General features: G+C 35.7%; 1 protein-coding gene across 1 annotated transcript in view; it reads right to left on the reverse strand.

Moving 5' to 3' along the window:
- Positions 1-23864, reverse strand: part of UBR1 (ubiquitin protein ligase E3 component n-recognin 1) — a 204117-nt gene that overhangs the window by 89224 nt on the left and 91029 nt on the right. The window contains exons 6-15 of the mRNA XM_037018909.2: positions 22043-22181; positions 20975-21037; positions 20612-20735; positions 20184-20291; positions 19090-19178; positions 17467-17565; positions 16390-16547; positions 5506-5605; positions 4836-4964; positions 2459-2639 (exon numbers count right to left, since the gene is read on the reverse strand). Coding sequence (XP_036874804.2) covers positions 2459-2639; positions 4836-4964; positions 5506-5605; positions 16390-16547; positions 17467-17565; positions 19090-19178; positions 20184-20291; positions 20612-20735; positions 20975-21037; positions 22043-22181 — 1190 coding nt within the window. The remainder of the gene's footprint in view (positions 1-2458; positions 2640-4835; positions 4965-5505; positions 5606-16389; positions 16548-17466; positions 17566-19089; positions 19179-20183; positions 20292-20611; positions 20736-20974; positions 21038-22042; positions 22182-23864) is intronic.

A 23864-nucleotide genomic window follows, 5' to 3' on the forward strand; every position in this document is an offset into this window, starting at 1 on the left:
TAGTAGCCAAAAGTATAAAACTCTTAGAAGAAAACATAGGGAAAAGACTTCATGACATCTGACTTGATAATAATTTTTTGGATATGAGACCAAAAGCACAGGCAACCAAAGAAAAAATAAATTAGATTACATCAAAATTAAAACCCTTTGTGTATCTAAGGACACTGTCAATCGGGTGAAAAAACAACCCACAGATTGGGAGAAAATACTTGCAAATCACATATCTCATAAGCCAAACATATAAAGAATTTCTACAACTCAACAGTGACAAAATCTGACTTAAAAATTGACAAAGGAACAACCTAAGACAGGCACAGTCGCAGGGGGGCCATCAGGTGAGAAATTGGGGATCAACAGTGGTGAGGCTTAGAACCTCACCCCCCCTGTTTTGAGAGAAATCTTCTGCATCGTGGATGTTTTAATGTCCTTGTGTAGCTTGGATTAACACATAGTCTACAGGCAAACACCTGATCATCTACATTTGCTCTCTTACAACACTAAACTATGTTTTCTACCTTTATCTTGCATCTACCTACCACTTCAGCATTTTATTAAAAATAAAAAAAATAATAATAATAAAGGGAGAAATGTGGGATCCACATATAAATCAAGTATAAAAATCAAACGAATATTCATATTTGACCTGATTGTTTATAGTTCATAATGTGTGATCAAAACCAAAAGTTTCTGTGATGACTGCCCTTGTACTGTTCACCATGTAAGAACTTATTCACTAGGTAAGAATTTGTTCACCATGTAAGAACTTGTTCGTTATGCTTCAGAAGATTGGAGACTGACGAGAATTAGGCTGGGGGTGGATTAATGATTGTGCATTGAGCATTGACTCCCCTATACAGAATTTTATTGTTGTTAACAACCATTTGATCAATAAATATGAAAGATGCCCTCTCAAAAAAAAAAAAAATTGACGAAGAACTTCAACAGACATTTCTCTAAAAAAAAAGATATACACATGGCCAATAAGCACAGGAAAAGATGCTCAATATCACTAACCACTAAGAAGATACCACCTCTCACTCATTAGGACAGTTAAAAAAACAGGAAATAACAAATGTCAATGAGGATGTGGAGAATTTGGAATATTTGTGCACTGTCAGTGGGAAAGTACATGGCGTAGTTGCTATGAAAACATACAGCAGCTTCTTAAAAAATTATAAAGTAGAATTATCTCACAGTCTAGTAATGCCACTTAAGGGTGTATACCCCAAAGAATTGAATACAAGTTCTCAAACAGGTATTTGTACACTCATGTCCATAGCAACATTTTTCACAAGAGCCAAAAGGTGGAAACAACGCAAGCACTCATTGATGGATAAATGGATAAAAAAATGTAGTTTATACCTACTATGGAATATTATTCAGCCTTGAAAAGGAAGGAAACTCACACATGCTACAATATAGATAAACGGTGAGACATTATACTTTGAGAAATTAGCCAGATCTAAAAGAATATGTGTATGATTTCACTTATATGAAGTACCTAGAGTAGTCCCATCAGAGACAGAAAATAGAATGGTGATTGCCAGGGCCTGCAGGTGGGAATGAGGAGTTACGTTGAATGGTTACAGAATTTCAATTTGGGAAAATGAAGAAAAATCTGGAGATAGATGAAGGTGATGGTTGCACAACAATGTGAATGCCCTTCAATTATATGTTCAAAAATAGCTAATGAAGGGCCCCCACCAGTAAGATGGCGAATTTCCGGCTTCTCTTCGGGGGTCCTCAGTTCCCGCCGGCACCACCTGAAGCCCAATCACCTCTCGCCCCCCTCCCAATCCCAGCACCTAGCCAATAGCCACCAGCCCCGTAGAAGTAACACCACAATCACCCCATACCCCTTCCTATATAACCCAGCACCTTTCCCTAATAAAGCGAAATTCTCCAGTGAATTGCTGCTGTGTGTCGCTCCTTTCCTTTCAGCTAAAATGGTAAATTTTACATTATGTGTATTTTACCACAATTAAAAATATATATACTCCCATTAAGTTGTTAAAAAAAAAAACTTGACAAGGCTGATTTAAATGGAAATGTAAATCAAAGAATGTTTAAAGAAAAATCTATGATTTTGTTCTTTTAGTGGTGAAAGCAACAGTGCCACAGACAAATCAAAGATGCAATCAGGCAAAGAAAGGCGTTAACAATCAGCAACAAGATTTTACTCTATTTTTATTTGGGTGGGAGACGAGTTACCAAGTTAGTCCTTAAGTATGTACTACAAGGATCCATAGATGACTCAGCTAACAAAAGGCCCAGGTAAACAAGCATCCTTAGATATTCTGGAGACAGCTCTTTGAAAGATAGTGATAGTAACAGCTCTTAAATGAAGTATGTGATCTGAGTATGTCTGTACTTACTAAGCATAGAACAAATGTAGAAATGTTTCTACTACTCTGCGTCTACAAAACAAAGCTAATAAAAATATGCAAAAAACACTCACCAGCAAGAGTCCTAGAGAGTGGCAGATGTATACTTATAAGATCTTCAGATACTCTGTAGGACTTAGTTTCTAAAGTATGACCACACAACTGCACTACTGTCTTGCTATTAGACATGAAATTCGTACTGCACCTCATCACAGCTTTGTGACATTCCTTATAAGCAACCAGTAAAAGCTCTTCCTGAAAGGAAAATAAAAATGCAAATAAATTGATGTTATCTACATTGCCAAATCATTCAACCAATATCAATTCAATAAATATCATTCAAGAATTATTCTATGTATGCTAGGGCTACCTCCACAGAATCTACAAGCTAACAGGTAATGTAAGACAGAGACAGATACACAGACACAAACACAAAGTAAAAATCTCTAAGTATCTTGTAAATGGTACAAACTAATTATGATGAGGGCAAAAAAAAAATTTGCGAAAGCATCTTTTGAGTAGGGTCTAAAAGACTGCAGAATTTAAGTTCAGGGAAAAGATGAGGAGATGGTGGTATTGCTAGCAGAGATACAGAATAAACAGAAATAAGGGGAAGTACAACTCTTGTTCAGACAATGGAGAAGAACAGAATCTAGATAAAGGGTTTATGCATGGAATTAATGAGCAATCAAACTAAATATGCCTTGGCTTCAGCATGTGAATACACTGACAGTATCTGAAGAGTAATAAAGTAGTCAGTGCACTGCTTTAAGAAGAATTAACAGGTGTCAAGAGACAAGGAAACCAACAGGAAGATTACTACAAAGTTAAGTGTAGAAGATAAGGGTCGCAGCAAGGGTGGGGGCAGTTTGGGCCAAAAAGATTGAACTCATAGGAAATAAGTAAGGGTTATAAAATAAATTTAGGTAAGGAAGATTCAAATCTGGGTAAGTATAGCATGGAGAAAGGAGTCAAAAGTCATTTCTTAAGATAGTATTTCTTCCACTAATTTTATCTTAAAAAAGGAATTCTCCAGTCATATACATTTTGAGAATATTCCCTCTTAGAAATGAGCACATTGATTAAAGGGCTTGAGAAGTTCAGTAGCTTAAAAAAGACTCCCGTTTGATTTTGTTCAACCTAGCATATCCCAATCTTATGTGAAAACAGAACTCCCCAACCCGTCAAAAATCTGTTAATATCTAATATACAGAATGCAATGGCTCTGAGATTTCCTGTATGGATGAATGTGTCATTAGTGTGTCATTTAATAGAACAAGAAGTCAAGAAAAGAAAATGCTAGTTGGAAGCAAAAGGAAATGATAACAAATCAATTTAATATATTCTGAATTTGAAATATAAGTGTAACATCTAAGCAGAAACATCTAGCACACAAACTAAAATGACTATGGTTTGGTAGAGTCATCTATGAAGTTTTAATTGAGTTGGTAAGAATAAAAGGTCTGTGGGAAAGAGAAGAGAGTATTAGTGAATGTCTCATTTCATAGGCAGAAAGAATTGGGAAAAAAGCAATGACTGACTGAAATGGGTCATCAAAAATAGAAATATGAGAATAAAGGAGTTTGTGAAAATCAGAGGGAAAGAAAGTTTCAAAAAGATTAAGATACTCAACAGAATACAATGCTATAGACATTTTTTAAGTAAGATGGGAACTTAGAAGAGACCTCTGAATTTGGTTACTAAAGAGATCCTTTGAAATACTTTTCAAAATAGGCAGATGAATGGAAGAGTGGGATGTACCAGAGGAGAAAATCGAGGAAGCAAACTCCAGGAAGTAATATAGATTGGAACCAAAAGAGTACGCAGAGTCAGTAGTTTTACAAAGAAAGAGATGAAAAGAAGACCGATAGTGATGATACAGAGATGCTTAGTCAGTGAATAGGCTATAGAAAGATGAGCAGAGAAACTGAGGAGGATGAAACAATTTGACTCAGACAATGTCAGTTTTCTCAGGACAGAAATAAATGAAGTCATCTTTCCAAAAATGGAACCTGAGGCAGGGGTGTGTTTAAAGATGGTTATGGTCTAAAATTGCTTAAGGAAATACCTTAGTTCTATATTTTAAAATTTATTCTCTTAATGGTTTAACACACATAACAAAGCTCTTGATTGAAAAAATATCCACACTTCTCCATTTTGGAATATTAAGGTTTATGTGGTCCTAATTTTCATATCATTGATATTCAAATACAAGGGAATAAATAAATAAATGTATTACTTGATTAAATCACACAATTTCCAAAGATTAACTATCTTTGGGCACATTTTCTAATTAAGTGTAAAAAATTGGATTTTACTCCTAAATTTAAATAAATTCAAATATATAAGAAACTACTTAAATAATAAAACTTTACATCAAGAAAGTTACAATATAAAACTATGCCATTAATAACCATTAGAGCTCTTGAGAAGCTGACAAATTTTACTTACGTCACAAGCACACCATTCCTGGAACATGAGTAAAATATTCTTCAGTTGCATCTGTATAGCAATGGCAGCCTCCCAGTCAGGATCCACTTCTATGTGCTGACCGACCTGTCTTCTGATTTCTTCCATTCCCTGCAAGAAAAGGATGGTTAACATACATATATGGATCTTCTTTCTTTGTTGATCTACTGGCAAAATATAAAAGTGTCAAGATTGATATTCATATATGCATAGCTTTTTAACATGGCTGTTATATTAAGTCAGAAGGCATGGGTTCAACGCTCAGCTCTGTCACTCTATAGCTGTGTGATCCTGGTCAAATTATTTCTAGGCTTTAATTCATTTATATGTAAAATGGAGATAATAATAACTACATCCTAAGATTGCTATGAGGCTCAAAAGAAATAATGCATGCAGAGTTCTTAATACAGTATCATAAAGTAAGCATTCAATAAACATTAATAATGATAGCAGGGGTTAATTAAAGTATATAAAAAGGTCTATTAAAGCAGGACCAGTGAAAGTAGGACCAGTGAGGCAGTGTTTAAATTTTATTTCTACTTTGCTAAATATATTTTTCCTCAAATAAAACCCATAATTTGCTTAAAAAAAAGAGACTGGAATTACGTTTTTAAAAATAAATTTATCTTACTGATGTACAGAACTATCATACCTGCATACAGGTAAGAATCTTCAAAAAAGATCGAAAACCTTCAAGGAACTGCATTCTTAATCTTTCTGTCCATACGATAGGCTTGCTGATCAGGATATACCTATCATTTCAAGAGACAAAGAAATAATTCACTTCCCCATTTTCAGATAATTTGAAGGTTCTCAGGGCTATAGATGTTGTTCATCAAAATTACAGACTCTTAATTTCTTAGAATAATTAGAAGCTCTAGGCAGAGCTAGAATTATACCAGCAAAATGTGAATGTTCTACCAGAGGCAACAGTCAAAGTTAAGCATGGCTTCTTCACTCAGAATTTAGTCTTATTAAGAGAACCTAGAGGCAACCCAGCCTGTCACAGCTGGACAACCCATGTACAAATGTTGTAGGACTGTCAATACCCTTTACACAAAGGGCTAGTGGAAATCCCTTCAGTCTCAAAATGCACATCAAAACTGCATGAGCAGGGAGGATTAAAGATGGCAAGGTGAGAGGTAAGACAGAGACCTCCTAAAACCACATATAATATGAAAATATAATTAATACAACCAATCCTGAAAGAGCAATAGGAAAGAAGGCTGTGCCAGACTACATAAACCTAGAGGAAAGAAGAGACCTCACAGAACAGGGTAATGTACCAAAGCTGTAAACTGGCAGGACCCAAGCCCTTCCCCCACCACAGCTTACCAGCAGGAAGAAGAGAGACAGAGCAGGGAGGGAGTGGAAGCCTGGGACTGCTGAACACCTAGCCCTGGAGATGTGCTCTCGGAGCACGAACCTGCATTGCGTGGTGCTCTGGTGATCAGTGGGGTTGGAAAGCTAAGACAGGCGGAATACCTGGAGAGATTGAGATTCCAGCTTCTTGTGGAAAACAGGGATTCATATCCAGCTGATCTGGGTGGGCACTCTGAGAGACTTCCCAAATCCAAGAGAGCAGCTAAAGGGGCAAGGTTGCACAGAGCTTACTGCTCAGGAGAAAGGACAGGTAGACAAAATTGTCCAGGTGCACGCTGCCCAACAGGTTGGGGACTTTCACTATCTTCAGGTGCTCCAGCCCCCTGGCGGGCTACGCAGCTCCAAGGCCCCCCACCATGATATGCAGCCTGCTGCAGATTCCTTGAGGCCAACCCGTACCTGGCTTGCAAACCGGCAAACACTGCCCTGGCATCCAGCCAGCCAGAGGACAGCCCCGCCTAAAGCAGCCACAAATGCAAAGCATAGAGGCTTACACGTGTGTGCTTGGCCCACTGGTTATGGCAGTGGAGACAGGCATAGCAGCCAGGACGAAGGACACTGCTCTTTCCTCCCCACAGGCACCAGCACCACCCCCCTGCAACCCCCGACATTGCTCCAGGGGCTGACCAGCTCCAGAGAGTAGAGTTTCTGGGCATTAGAGGGCACCACATACAAATATGAAAGGTCAAAGGAATCTGGGTTCAAAGCAAAATCTCAACATCAGAAAAAGGATAGAATGAAACTGAACTAATAAATCTTCCTAATAGAGATTTCAAAATAAAAACAATAAACATGTTCCTGAAGGTACAGAAAAATATTCAAGAACTCAGGAATGAATTTAGGATGGAAATCCAATTGTTGAAGAACACAATGGAGGGTATTAAAAGCAGATTAGATTCAGTGGAGGAGATGATAAATGAAATAGAAATTAGAGAAGAGGAATATAAAGAAGCTGAAGCACAGAGAGAAAAAAAGGATCTCTAGGAATGAAAGAATACTAAGAGAACTGTGTGACCAATCAAAAAGGAACAATATTTGTATTATAGGGGTACCAGAAGAAGAAGAGAGAGAAAAAGGGATAGAAAGTGTCTTTGAGGAAGTATTTGCTGAAAACTTCCCCAATATGGGGAAGGAGATAGTCTCTCAGGCCATAGAGGTGCACAGACCTCCCAACACAAGGGACCCAAGGAGGACAATACCAAAACATATAATAATTACAATGGCAAAGATGAAGGATGAGGGCAGACTATTAAAATCTGCCAGGGAGAGAAATAATCCATCAGGTTATCATCAGACTTCTTAGCAGAAACCTTAGAGGCCAGAAGGGAGTGGCATGATATATTTAATGCAATGAAGCAGAAGGGCCTTGAACCAAGAATACTCTATCCGGTAAGATTATCATTTAAATTTGAAGGAGGGATTAAACAATTCCCAGATAAGCAAAAGCTGAGAGAATTTAGCTCCCACAAACCATTTCTACAGTGTATTTTAGAGGAACTGCTATAGATGGAAGAGTTCCTAAGGTTAAATAGCTGTCACCAGAGGTAATAAAAAGGGATAGACAAAGAGTAAAGAATATGATACCTAATATATAAAGAATGGAGGAAGAAGAAAAGAAGGGGGAAAAAAAAGAACCCTTACATTGTGTTTGCAATAGCATACTAAGTGAGTTACATTAGACTCCTGGATAGTAAGAACTTTTGGAAAGAACAAAACCCCTGGAACTTGAAGCTTTGGAATCCACAAACCTAAAGCTGGCAATGGCAATAAGTACATATTATAATCACCCTATATGTATATGGTCTGAATGCACCAATCAAAAGACAGAGTCACTGAATGGAAAAAAAAACAAGATGCAACTATATGCTGCCTACAAGAAACTCACTTCAAAACCAAAGGCATACAGACTAAAAGTGAAGGGATGGAAAAAGAGATTTCAGACAACTAATAGGGAGAACACAGCACATGTTGGAGTACTTCTAACAGACAAAATAGACTTCAAAACAAAGAAAGTCACAAGAGACAAAGATATTACATAATGATAAAGGGGTTGATCAAACTAGAGGATATAACCATTCTAAACATCAATGCACCAAACACAGGAGCACCTACATATGTGAAACAAATACTAACAGAATTAAAAGGGTAAATAGAATACAATGCATTCATTCTAGGAGATTTCCAACACACCACTCACTCCAAAGGACAGACCTACCAAACAGAACATAAGTAAGGACACAGAGGCACTCACTGAACAACACATTAGAACAGATGGACCTAACAGACATCTACAGAACCTTACACCCAAAAGCAGCAGGATACACATTCTTCTCAAGTGCACATGGAACATTTTCAAGAATAGATCATATCCTAGGCCACAAAAAGAGCCTCAGTAAATTCAAACACTGAAATGGTACCAACCAGCTACATGGACCAAAAAGATTTGAAACTAGAAATAAATTATGCAAAGAAAATGAAAAAGTCCACAAACACATAGAGGCTTAACAACATGCTCCTAAATAACCAATGGATCAATGATCAAATAAAAACAGAGATCAAGTAATATATAGAGACAACCGACAACAATAATTTAACACCGCAAAATCTGTGGGCCATAGCAAAGGCTGTGTTAAGAGGTAAGTATATTGCAATACAGGCATACCTCAGGAAAGAAGAATAATTCCATATGAACAGTCGAAACTCACAATTAACAAAACTAGAAAAAGAAGAACAAATGAGGCCCAAAGTCAGTAAAAGAAGGGACATAATAAAGATTACAGCACAAATAAATTAGATCAAGAAGAATAAAACAATACAAAGAATCAATGAAAGCAGGAACTGGTTCTTTGAGAAAATAAACAAAATAGATAAACCCCTAGCCAGACTTATCAAGAAAAAAAGAGTCTACACACATAAACAGAATCAAAAATGAGAAAGGAAGAAACACTACGGACACCACAGAAATACAAAGAATTATTAGAGAATACTATGAAAAATTACATGCTAACAAAGTGGATAACCTAGAAGAAATAGACCACTTTCTAGAAAAACACAACCTTCCAAGGCTGACCCAGAAAGAAACAGAAAATCTGAACAGACCAATTACCAGCAACAAAATTGAATTGGTAATCAAAAAACTACCCAAGAACAAAACCCCTGGACCAAAATTCACCGCTGAATTTTATCAAACATTTAGTGAAGACTTAATACCCATTCTCATTAAAGTTTTCCAAAAAGTAGAAGAGGAGGGAATACTTCCAAACTCATTCTATGAGGCTGGCATCACCCTAATACCAAAACCAGGCAAAGAAACCACAAAAAAAGAAAACTACAGACCAATATCCCTGATGAACATAGATGCAAAAATATTCAACAAAATATTAGCAAAGTGAATTCAAAAATACATCAAAAAGACCATCCACCGTGATCAAGTAGGATTTATTCCAGGGATGCAAGGATGGTACAATATTCGAAAATACATCAACATCATCCACCACATCACCAAAAGGACAAAAACCACATGATCAGTTCCATAGATGCTGAAAAAGCATTCAAAAAAATTCAACATTGATTCATGATAAAAACTCTCAACAAAATGGGTAGAGAGGGCAAGTACCTCAACATAATAAACATCATATATGACAAGCCCACAGCCAACATCATACTTAACAGCGAGAAGCTGAAAGCTTTCTCCCTAAGATCAGGAACAAGACAAGAATGTCCACTCTCCCTACTTTTATTGAACATAGTTCTGGAGGAACTCACCACGGCAATCAGATAAGACAAAAGAAATAAAAGGCATCCAGACTACTAAAGAAGAAGTTAAACTGTCACTGTTTGCAGATGACGTGACATTGTACATAAAATACCCTGAAGAATCCACTCCAAAACTACCAGATCTAATATCTGAATTCAGCAAAGTTGCAAGATACAAAGTTAATACACAGAAATCTGTTGCATTCCTATACATTAATGATGAACTAGCAGAAAGAGAAATCAGGAACACAATTCCATTCACAACTGCATCAAAAAGAATAAAATACCTAGGAATAAACCTAACCAAGGAAGTGAAACACCTATACTCTGAAAACTACAAGACACTCATGAGAGAAATTAAAGAAAATACCAATAAATGGAAACACATTCTGTGCTCATGTATAGGAAGAATTAATATTGTCCATCCTGCCTAAAGCAATGTACAGATTCAATGCAATCGCTCCCTATCAAAATACTGAGAGCATTCTTCAACAAACTGGAACAAATAGTTTTAAAATTTATCTGAAACCACAGAAGACCACGAATAGCCAAAGCAATCCTCAGAAGCAGGGGGATCTCACTTCCCAACTTCAAGCTGTACTACAAAGCCACAGTAATCAAGAAAATTTGGTACTGGCACAAGAACAGACCCATAGACCAGTGGAACAGAAAAGGAAGCCCAGATATAAACCCAAGTATATGTGGTCAATTAATATACGATAAAGGAACCATGGATATACAATGGGGAAATGACAGCCTCTTCAACAGCTGGTGCTGGCAAAACTGGACAGCTACGTGTAAGAGAATGAAACTGGATTACTGTCTAACTCCATACATAAAAGTAAATTCAAAATGGATCAAAGACCTGAATGTAAGTCATGAAACCATAAAACTCTTAGGAAAAAACATAGGCAAAACTCTCCTGAATATAAACATGAGTAATTTCACGAAGAAATCTCACAGGCTCAGGAAATAAAAGCAAAAATGAACACATGGAGTACATCAAACTAAAATGCTTCTGTACAGCAAAGGACACCATCAACAGAACAAAAAGGCATCCTACAGTATGGAAGAATATATTTGTAAATGACATATCCGACAGGGGTTAACATCCAAAATATATAAACAACTCACACACCTCAACACCCAAAAAGCAAATAACCCAATTAACAAATGGGTGGAGGATATGAACAGACACTTCTCCAAAGAAGAAATTCAGATGGCCAATAGGCACATGAAAAGATGTTCCACATCACTAATTTTAGGGGAAATGCAAATAAAAACCATAGTGAGATATCACCTCACAGCAGTTAGAATAGCCAGTATTGAAAAGACTAAGAACTACAAATGCTGACGAGGATGTGGAGAAAGGGGAACCCTCTTACACTGCTGGTGGGAATGTAAGCTAGTTCAACCATTGTGGAAAGCAGTATGGAGGTTCCGCAAAAAACTAAAATAGAAAGACCATTTGACCCAGGAATTCCACTCCTAGGAATTTACCCAAATAATATAATTTCTCAGATTCAAAAAGACATATGCACCCTTATGTTTACTGCAGCACTATTTACAATAGCCAAGATAGGGAAGCAACCTAAGTGTCTGTCAGTAGATGTATGCATAAAGAAGATGTAGTACATATACACAATGGAATACTATTCAGCCATAAGAAAGAAAGAAATCCTACCATTTGCAACAACATGGATGGAGTTGGAAGATATTATGCTCAGTGAAATAAGCCAGGTGGAGAAAGACAGGTACCAAATGATTTTCCTCATTTGTGGAGTATAACAACAAAGCAAAACTGGAGGAACAAAACAGCAAGAGACTCACACACTCCAAGAAGGGACTAGCGGTTGCCAAGGGGAGGGGTGGGGAGGGGTGGGTGGGAAGGAAGGGAGAAGGGGATTGCGGCGTATTATGATTGGCACACATGGTGTAGGGGGGATCATGGTGTAGCACAGTGAAGACAAATAGTAAGTAACTCTGTGGCATCTTGCTATTATTTTGGGCAGTGACTGCAATGGGGTATGGGAGTGACACAATAAAATGGGTGAATGTAGTAACCACATTGTTTTTTCATGTGAAACCTTCCTAAGAATGTATATCAATAATTTCTTAATAAAAATAAGTAAATAAATAATAAATAAATAAAAAGAAAACAACTGAAAAAAAGGAAAAAAAGACTGCATGCTCAGGATGTATGTTGTTGGTGGAAATTATTTCAGAATATTCTGTAAACTATGAAGTATTTATTGTGCATTAAAATTCTACACTTTCACCACAGAGACATGCAATCATGAGAATTTTAGAAAATCTACAGAACATACAGTAGTTGGTCTAAAAGGATTCAACACCTCTGTTGTTGCCACTCAGTGTGCAAACAGACTTGCAGATGTTTGTGAACATTCTGTAATGGTTCTCCAGAGCTACTCATTCCTGTTACCTGATTTCAATGCAATAAATATACTAGTGTCCTATATGTGTGTGTGTGTGTGTGTGTGTGTGTGTGTGTGTGTGTGTGTGTGTGTGGAGGGGTGAATCATGAGATTTGAGAGAAGTCCCCTACTTCCAGGTTTTCTTAACCCAGAAACCAGCAGAAGGATGTGAACACCTATATCATCTTGGTTTGCACATCAGGATTTATTTGTTCCAAACGATAAACAGACCCACTTTAGCCTATGATTTACAAAACCAGTATTTCCTTTGGCTATAAAGACAATAACTGGTTTCATGTCCAATGGGAACAATGTTTATCATGAAATTACTCCAGGAAGAAATCATTAAAAATTACTAAAATTATTTTGTACTTAGTCAATCCATATCAATTCCTGTTATATACCAGTATTGGGAACATAAACATGAATAAGATACCCTGCCCCTGAGGTTCAAAGTATAAGGTGAGGAAACAAATACATTTGCCAGGCACTATAACCCAATAGTAAGCACTAAAAAAAGGTACAAAGGAAGTAATGTAGAAACATAAAAGAAAATGCAAAAAAGATAGGGAAAAATATTTTTTTATTTGTAATGATAGTAGGCATTATGGTTTAGTTTTTCCCTTTGTTTAGATATTTATCAATATATTGAAAGTACCTTAAAAATACAGTAATCAGGACCTTATCAAAGAAGTAACTTTAAACACACTAATTACCTTCTAAATCTGTCTTTTAAAGTAAAGGTAAAAAAGACAAAGGTTTTAAAAGCTGTCACAATGAACAAATGGCATCAATGTTTGGTTGTTTTCCAGAGCACTGCTACTCAAAGGATGGTACACAGACCAGAAGTATCAGTACTGCCTGAGTACTTTTTAGAAATGCAGAACCTTAGATTCTAGTCATACCTACTGAATAATCATACATTTTCACAAGCTCCCCAAATGATTTGCAGTCATATTAAAACTTGAGAAGCACTGATCTAGGGAAGAGAGTTTACATTTCTAGTTTCTAGGGACTTCACATAGTTCATGTCTGACCTCTGAAGCAGACCTAACAAGTAAAGATGTAAGAGATAGGAAGAAAGGAAAGGAAAGAAAAGGAAGAAAGAAAGGAAAGATAAAAATGGGTGACAAAAGCAGTAGGAGAAGGGTAAAAGCAAGGACAGGGTAGGTGAGTAAGGGGTGATTTGGTTGGTGAGCCTGCAATACTTTCAGAATAGGAAGAACAGGCTAGAGTAATGGAAAGATAATATTCACTTAATAGAACCAAGGTTCAACTGTATCTCCTTTCTAAGTTTCATTTCCACATTGAATTAGCAACTGAGAAACAAAAAATTCCAACAGACACCTTTCATAGAGTGAGTGAGAAATGAAACTAAATTAATAGAGGTATATTACTTAGATTAAGGGAGGTAATAATCACTTAGTTCTACTAGCCAGACCTCAGACTACTGTGTTAATTTCTTGGCATATACCTAAGTGGTATACATTCAACTCAAACAGATTCAGTAGGGAAGGACAATGCTTCGGAAGGAATTTTAAATATGAAATGGGTAGACTTCAGGAAACTGATGCACTTAACCGAGTGAAGGCTTCGTAAATATGCCTGCTATCTTTAAACATCTTTTTGAATTTAATGAGAATTGAGGTTGTTCTAAATGGACAAAGGGAGAACCAGAATCACAGAATGAAAGCTACAAAAAGACAGAGATTAGTATAAAATAAGAGATCCTCTCACAGATGTAAGGGGCTATGCAAAGGTTAGAATGCAATGCTTGGAGGGAATGAAAATGTCCTGAGGATGGCTGAACAGATCTTTGACCAGTACCAACAAACTTGTTTCATGCTGAGGGTGAGTCAGGTAAGCAGCATATAAGGCAAGACTATGAAAACCTACAGATAATGGAAAAATTTAGACTTTTTTTATTTTGGAAAAAATTATAAGATATTAAGTATTTGTGGTTATTTCTAACTAACTTAAAAGCAGGGTTTCAGGAAGTAGTGGTTAACAAGTAAGTAATGAGGGACATACTAAGATACGCCTGTGAAATTTCTACAAGGAGAGACTGAGGAAATGGAGCTCAATAATTATTTGTTAAATGAAGGGTATATCTGATTGGTGATTTAGGCCAGGTTTCAGAGGTTTTACTCTTGTTTATGTGTTCTGTGAGGCTGCATAATGTAGTGAAAAGAACATGAGCATTACAGAAAAATAGTCTAGGTTCAAATAGAAGTTCTGCCAGTTCCTAGCTTTGTGACCTCAGGCAAATAATTATAATTTACAAGATATCACCTACACTATGAGAATGCTGCAAGAATAAATGAGGTAGAATAAGTAAAGCTCCTTAGCATACACACAGTTACTAGAAAAGAACACAGGACCCTTGTGAGAGTGAATTACATGAGAAGCCAAGTACAGTACTTGCTGGACAGATACTTAAAATATGTTAATTTTCTCTTCTCCTTGTCATTAGATATATCTCTATCTAGGCAAGGATATAGGAAAGAAGTTGTAAGCACCAGAAGAGTAGGAAAACTTTAAAGTTACTTTCCAAACCAGGGACCCTAAAGTTTTACCATATATATTGGTAAGTATCTATATTATTCACTATAGAGAACAACTATAGTCAGAGATCCAGAATATACAATAAAATATGATAAAATAATATGCTATTATGTAGCACTTCTCTGAATATAAAAATAACTCAGTTACAAGAATACTTGACAGAAATGAGAGCGATAGTAAAGAGATTTTTTCCTGGTGAATACACTGATAACTTTAAGTACTCCCATTTGGAGTTTTGTGTATTTTTTGCTTGCAGGTTTGTCTTGCATACCATGTAATTTATGTACGATTTGTGAATTACACTGACTAAATGGTGATTCACTACTGAATTCATCCACCATTTCTACTTGTACTAAAGATATAACAGAACAACTTACTGAACTTTAAAGAAAGATATATATGTCATAATCACATTTGGAAACTGAGGAATTTGAAAAGGTCTGGAAGCATTTTCCTCAATAATATCAAGGATCTAATGCATAGTTCCAGAAATCTGCCAAAAGAATTTTTAAATAGACTAAACTATTTCTAACTTCGTTTGGAAGCCTGTTTCCACCTCTCTATACCCTAACATGGTCACTAGAAGAACTAGACAAAATTAGAGTGATTTTCTCCCATAGGGAATAGAAATAATCATATATACCTCAGAGATCTTTATTTTAAAAAGCAAACTAAATGAAATATATTTTGTCTTAATATATTCTTAAAAGAATATTTAATGTTTATGATTTATTGAATAGTTGTTATATCATAATTCTTATAATATTCACCATCCATTTCTATTTCTTTAGGTCCAATGATTCCAAATGTGAACTACTGTGATTCCAATTTTAGTTTAAAAGGAAAATCTCTAGTCTCTTCAGGGAAAAAAACTTAAACCCTGATGAGTATCAATAACTTAGTTATATATCCATAAAGGAGATAAAAAGAAACCCACATCAGAAAGATCATCTGAAACTATGCTGAGAGACCACACAAGAGGGACAGAACCAAAGTGCATGGATGGAAGTGAGTGGAAGGCATGCTAATTAAAATGTTAATTTTCTCTTCTCCTTGTCATTAGATATATCTCTATCTAGGCAAGGATATAGGAAAGAAGTTGTAAGCACCAGAAGAGTAGGAAAACTACTCTTGGAGATTCATTTAGTGACCCCAAGAGACCCTGTGTTCCTGTGACAGGCTTGTCCTCAGTACTTTATTGTTAACCTGGTTTTAACTCTGTAAGAAGCCTTCACTTAAAACATTCATTGACCAGAAACAGTAACAGTTCTTTGTATTTGCATCATTACAAAGAGCATCCTAGATAACCAAAAGGATCAGAGGTTTATCTATAAGATGAAACAAATAAGCATGCTGTATTTAACAGGTACCCTCACCTTTTGACTCGAACAACTTACTTTAGATCACATATTACTGCATAAACTCTTCCCAATTTGTCCTGGCTATAACCCTGGAAGTTGAATTTATTGTTCCTGTCCAAGTACTCAGGCAAAACTTCCAGCAGAGTTTCAGTAATGACAGAGATAACATTCTGCTCTTCAATAAGATGTCGAGCCTGCAGAATATTTCATGAATATTATCTTTAGTATTGATTCATTATAATATGGACTTAATTTATTCATTCATTTAGTTGGTCAGTAGGCAATTTTTAATAAATATTTATTGAGCAATAACACAGTCCTTAGTCTCACAGAACAGTAATTTCTGAGATGTTATCTTCTAAAACTAAAAATTCCCTACTCTACAGTAACTAAAAAAACACCTGTCTGGACACCCCAAGCCCATTACACAGGTTATCTATATAACTGTATCAATAACCATACAAGGGGAACAGTAGAACAAATATAGGTGCCTTTCATGACTTCTATCACATTACTATCTATTCTGGCACCTCCTCTTAACTCTCAGTTCCATGTCTCTTCCTCATCCTTTTCTCTGACCTTTGAAATGGTAAAGTAGGAAGAGTTAACCAAATGGTTCAGAAGAAACAGGAAAAGAAGTAAAACAAAAGGAAACAGAATCCTCTACTCTCCTCCCAGGCCTATGCAGCATCATATCTTATACAAATGCTTGGTAATCATACTCTACTCCTGCTTTGTTTTATATTAATCTATCACCCTCCTCCAGGCCCACCAATAACAACTAAAGAAAAAAGGAATAGCAACAAAATTGTTTTGGTATTGAGAAGATACTGCTCGTAAGTTACTCTAGAAGCTGAGAAGCCAGCTCTGGACTTTACCTGCAGGGACTTCTGGACAAAGGTAGTGTCATCATTCTCAATCAAGTTACCTAGTCCTTGGGTAGCACAAAAGTGTTATTCATATGCACATACCATTAAAGTCTTACTCAATTATCCACATGGAATTAGTCCAACAGTGATTGTGGCATTTTAAAAATCTGACTCAACACTAAGCAAAATTCTTAAGCAGCAAAACACACTTTACTTAGAAAGACTGCAAAGAAATGATACATACCAGAGTAGGGACAGTAAACATCTGAACTGAGAGTGCAGTTATAGAGATACTTCTGTCATGATCATCACTGATATATTCTTTCTGCAGCTGTTTATAATACTGAAAGATACAATATGTAGAGATTCAAATGTAATTGACTACAGAAAACTTTTAAAATCCCAATTTTAACAGCTGCTACAAATTTGCATCTATGTATAAGATGACAAGTATTATAACTCCTATCTAAGGGAGACAGTATGGTCAACAAAAATGTATCAGAAAGGGGATAACAAACAAAAGACCGAATATGAATTCAGCTACCCAATCTAGCAGAGTTCAAATGGAATGACAAAAAAAACCAGAAAACACAAACACAGGTAAAAAATCACAAAGGGCTGTAATAGTACAGTGTATCCTCTACCTAAATAGAATCTGGGCAATCTGTAGCCCTATACAGTGGTATAGAGCAGGGTCTATATTCAAAGTATTTAAAAAACTGATATGATCCAGAAAACCAACCGATCAGATCCAATCAAAGTCTTAAACAGAATGGATGCTGGCTGCAAATAATTTCTTCTCCATACTGGTGCATACCAACTGAAAATCAACCCTGATACATTGGGAGAACAAAAATAGTAATAATACATCCAGTCATATATCTAGCATATTATTAGATCCTCGACCTAACATGCTTAATTTTATCCACTGGAATGAATACAAAGTTTAAGAGGTAACCATGGTGTACAGAATAATCTAAGTAGGGAGAACTGATTTTCTATAAATAAGACAAATTCATTTCAGATTACACATATGGTTCAATATTCTGTCTCTATAAAGAGTTTTAGAAGAAGAGAGTTGACATGTTGAGTTGCTGTCACCTTTCAAGAAACCAAATGTCTTAGCTATTTTTAACAATCTACTTCTAAGATCCAGGGAGTACAGGTAATCTTACCCCACAGCATCATTTGTCTTTGACAATCATTATTTCACTCCCTGCTTCCAATTCCATTCTGGGTCCTACCTCTGTCCTAAGTTTTACAGAACTGCCTGCAACTTAAAATCAGAAGAAACCAACAAGTATTTATTGGATACCTTTGTATAACACAAAGTAGAAGATTCAAAGAAGTCCCTGTTCTGTATTACCTAGCAATATATAACTTGAAGATAGACGGAATTTATATACAACAATGTATGGGATATACAATAGATTGATAAAACAAGATTAAAAAGCTATAAGTTTATCTTTATGTTTTAGCCTCAAACAGTTTAAGTATAACTCTTGCCCATCTAATTCTTGCCTCCATTTAGCATGCATATCTGTTTCTTTTCCTTGCTATACTAGTCATTTCCACATTTGGTATGATTTTACTAACAGGCAAATAATTATGAAGGATGGATACATGTGTGAATGTGATAACTTCCTACTGCTCTGTCTAGGCAAACAACAGGTCATTTCCCACCTATCTCCTCTCCCAGACTACTGTTTCCTTACTACCAAATGTGAAACTAAATGCCCTTGGCAAAGAAATGAATCATAAAATTATATTCTCGACTCATAATTACCCCTTTTGTTTCTATTATTTCATTTACAAAAATAGTTTTTTATTTCTATTTATTGGTTATCTATTTATAGAGAGCAATTACCTTCACAAATTCCATAGCAAAGAATTTTTTGTATTCCATCTCCATAAAAAAACTGCTGAAGATCAATTCATGAAGAATCTTACGGGCACCTATAGATCATTTTTGGGGGAAGTGGGAGAGTATCACCAAGGCAAAAAAAAAAAAACATTCCAGCTATTAGAAGTGGCAGAATATTACAAAACTATTTCTAATAGTATTATTATTCAGATCAAAATATGCTAATAGACCTGAAGGACTAAAAGATGAGTAGCATTTGTTACATTAATATTTAATAGCTAGAATTTAAAACACATACATATGTTGCCTTTCCCCTCTTTTTCTGTACCCTTCTCAGCACTTTATCTCACTTCATTCTGCTTCTCCATTTCTTTGTGTTCTACTTCACTCAAACTACTCTTACTCTCTGTATCATCCCTTCTCAATCCCCTTTAGCCTCTCTCACCTTTTACTTTTTGTTCTGCATTTATATTTTAAAAATAAAAATTAACATAGCTTTAATAATGCCACTATTACATGAATATACCACACACTTGACCCTTGAACAACAGTTTCAAACAGTGTGGGTCCACTTATACACGGATTTTTTTTTCAATATATATTGGAAATGTTTTTGGAGATTTGCAACAATTTGAAAAAACATTTTCTTTTCTCTAGCTTACTTTATTGTAAGAGTAGAGTATATATACATTAACATACAAAATATGTGTGAGCTGTTATGTTATTAGGAGAGCTTCTGGTCAACAGCAGGCCATTAGTAGTCAAGATTTTATGGAGTCAGAAGTTATTCACAGATTTTCAACTGCATGGGGGTGGACGGTTGGTGCCCCTAACCCTCTACTGCTCAAGGGTCAACTGTATATACTCTTTTTCTGGACCTGACTGAACGAAAAAGCATTATAATAAAAAGACAATATCCCTATGTTTAAACACAGAAGAACATATGAATATGTATTGATTGGTTAACCTAACTTTGAAGTATAACATCTTATCAATGAAGATCACAGATTTAATAAACAAAAGAGATCACAGCTCTCATTTAAGGTCATAATCTTCTTTTGCTTCATGGTGAGCAGCATAAGCAAAGATCTACCTACCTTTATAAAGCTTTGCATCCCAAAGCATTAACCTGCTTATGAGACAGGGATTCTCAGAGTCAGGTTCTTCTCTAAGGCATGCTTGGCAAAAGATCTGTCTAAAATCACCTACAAAAAAAGAAGTCACCTAATTTTTATTTTATCATATTTCTCCTCAAAGTATGTTTCCTACAATAATGTGAAAAATAAACTTAAGTCTTCCTACACTTCATGTCAAGAATAATTCTGCCAACATCAACGATTCAAGAGCCAATGAAATATTATTTATGACACCTGAAATGCAATCCTGAGAACTGATGAAAGTGTATAAACCAAAAAAAAAGGTTTTTTAGAATTTTATCCTCAATTACATTTTAAAATTCATGGATTTTTATAAAAAAAAACAACAATATTTTATGAGAAATAAGAAAAATAGGCCATATGCTTACTTGAATAGCTCATAATTTTATTCATCCAGGAACCAAGACGCAAAGCAAATTTCTGATGAGCCATAACCTCAGAGTGTAATACTTCTACATGAAGTGGATGTTGAGAGACATTTTCTGAATGACTCTACAAATGGAAGAATATTTTTAAAAACACAGTTGTAAAATCTTTGTTTTAACTAAATAGTCTATTCTTCAAAAAAAGAAACCACATGACCCTTGCAATTCCAAACATTGGGGGTCTAAATCCTCCAATCCTAACTTTACTTATGATGCTAAAGCACTTCAACAATATACTGGTTCTACTTGGGCTCTTCTAATCATGCATTTCTTTTAAAATTTTCTGTCTCCAATTCAGGAAGTTACCTTTATATCTTCCTTTGCTTCCTGGCAAGCCGCGAAAGCACCTGATTTAACAGCGCGACGACCCTAATTATAGACACACATGAGAATTAAGGAATAAAGTGACAATCCTCATCAGAGGGTAATATACAAACCAAAGGTCTAATGAGCTCTTAATTACTAATCATTTCTTAACTGCCTAAAAGTCAGTCATTGCCCAAAGATGGGAAATGCCTGGAAGATAAATATAAATGTTTAAGACTTTAATGAAGATTCAGAACTTTCAATACCACTAACAGAGAACTTCTATACTTTAGGATTCTGGATTTCCTGCTTGGAAAGAAATATCAGTTCTTTATTTATTGCAGTAAACTTTACTTCTATGTGATAACAATAACTCAGGTTTGATAACAAACTCCTGCTGTGTGTTTTAAATACTCTCCATGAATGAACTTAAAAGTTCCTGAACAATGTGTTCAGTAACACACTTGTGGTCCATGAGTGGGTCAGAGATATGACCAGGATATTCATACCTCAAGACCTAGAATCACTACACTAATTACCAAATATTAATGCCATGCTGCTCCTTCTACTATATTACACTCCTTTCCAGGGCAGGGATTAAATTCACATTCCTTCTTTAGACCTGAGGAAAATATTTTTGCTTTGGATGGATACTAAATACAAGCTAAGCCACAGAATCAGTATTATTCTAAAAAGATTTTAATAAACAATGTTAAAGCCTCAGAAATGATCAACTTTTCCTAATTCATGCATTTATTCATTCATCAATAAATAATTATAGAAATAGACTAAAGTTGAGCTTACACTCTTTAACTATTCTTTGCCAAATATATTCAGTAACTTTCTAATTAGTTAGACTAAAAGACAACAGTTACAAATAGTTATCTACTACTGTGATTCACACACATAAATATCAAGTTTTAACCAATTTACCTAGGATATAAGGGATAATGAACAGAATGGTTGTACCTGACACAATACTAAGCACTTGACAAGGGTTTAGGAAAAACCTAACTTTCAGGAAGTTGATATAAGACAGAACGATTAATTCAAGTGACCCTAACGAACCTCTTTGTCTATGGCAGTGGTGTGCAACTGAGCCTCTGGAAGCTCACAATCAAGAGCTCTCTGTAGACTATATATAACATGGTCATATGAATGGTGTTCATCATTGAAAAGGACACAGTAGTATCTATCGTTTTTCTCCCTGTTTAGAAAAAAAAGATACATATTCAGACACTGCAACAAATAAACGAAAATGTGAAAAACAGGCTAAAACAATATATGACACCTATGAAGCAGCATTGTGTACTTTCTTACACAGGAAAAAGTAGCACTTTAAAAGATTCAGGAAATTATTTTAAGTGATACAGTGCATTAAAAATCCTGATAAAAGTGTTCTTTTCACCATGTTTTCCCCAATTTATTTTTCACTGTGCTATGGTGGATTTTATTAAAATGATGTTTCTTAATGTTTATAAATCTTATATTACTTTTTATTTTTCCCCTTATTGCTCCTTCCCACCCCACCCACCACACTCCCTTTCCCTTTGGTAACTGTTAGTCCATTCTTGGGTTCTGTGAGTTTGCTGCTGTTTTGTTCCTTCAGTTTTTGCTTTGTTCACAGATGAGTGAAATCATTCGGTGCTTGTCTTTCTCCACCTACCGTATTTCACTGAGCATAATACCCTCTAGCTCCATCCATGTTGTTGCAACTGGTAGGATTTGTTTTCTTCTTATGGCTGAATAATATTCCATCATATATATGTACCACTCTTTTTTATCCATTCATCTACTGATGGACGGACACTTAGGTTGCTTCCATTTCTTTGTTATTGTACATAGTGCTGTGAAAAACAGGGGTGCATGTGTCTTTTTGAATCAGGGATCCTGCATTCTTAGGGTAAATTGCTAGGAGTGGAATTCCTGGGTCAAATGGTATTTCTATTTTCAGATTTTTGAGGAACCTCCATACTGCTTTCCACAATGTTTGAACTAATATAAATTCCAACCAGCAGTGTAGGAGGGTTCCCCTTTCTCCACATCCTCGCCAGCATTTTTTGTTGTTTGTCTTTTGGATGGTAGCCATCCTAACTGGTGTGAGGTGATATCTCATTGTGGTTTAATTTGCATTTCTCTGAAGATTAGCAAAGTGGAGCATCTTTTCATGTGCCTGTTGGCCATCTGAATTTCTTCTCTGGAGAAGTGTCTGTTCAGATAATCTGCTCATTTTTTAATAGCGTTATTTGCTTTTTGGTTGTTGAGGCATGTGAACTCTTTATATATTTTGGATGTCAACCCCTTATCGGATATGTCATTTATTAATATATTCTCCCATACTGTAGGATGCCTTTTTCTTCTACTGATGGTATCCTTTGCTGTACAGAAGCTTTTTAGTTTGATATAGTCCCACTTGTTCATTTTTGCTTTTATTTCCCTTACCCGAGTAGATAATTTCATGAAAAAGTTGCTCATGTTTATATTAAAGAGTTTTGCTATTTTCCTCAAAGAGTTTTATGGTTTCATGACTTACATACAGGCCTTTGATCCATTTTGAGTTTACTTTACTGTATGGAGTTAAGACAGTAATCCAGTTTCATTTTCTTACATGTAGTTATTCAGTGTTGTCAACACCAGCTGTTGAAGAGGCTGTCATTTCCCCATTGTATGTACATGGCTCCTTTATCATGTACTAATTGGTCATATATGTCTGGGTTTATACCTGGGCTCTCTATTCTGTTCAATTAATCTATGGGTCTGTTCTTGTGCAAAATCCAAATTGTCTTGATTACTGGGGCTTTGTAGTACATCATGAGGTTGGGGAGCATAATACCCCCTACTTTATTTTTCTTTCTCAGGATTGCCTTGGCTATTTGGGGTCTTTTGTGCT

This window comes from Manis javanica, chromosome 8 (genome assembly GCF_040802235.1).
Source record: "Manis javanica isolate MJ-LG chromosome 8, MJ_LKY, whole genome shotgun sequence".
NCBI classification, from domain to species: Eukaryota; Metazoa; Chordata; class Mammalia; order Pholidota; family Manidae; genus Manis; species Manis javanica.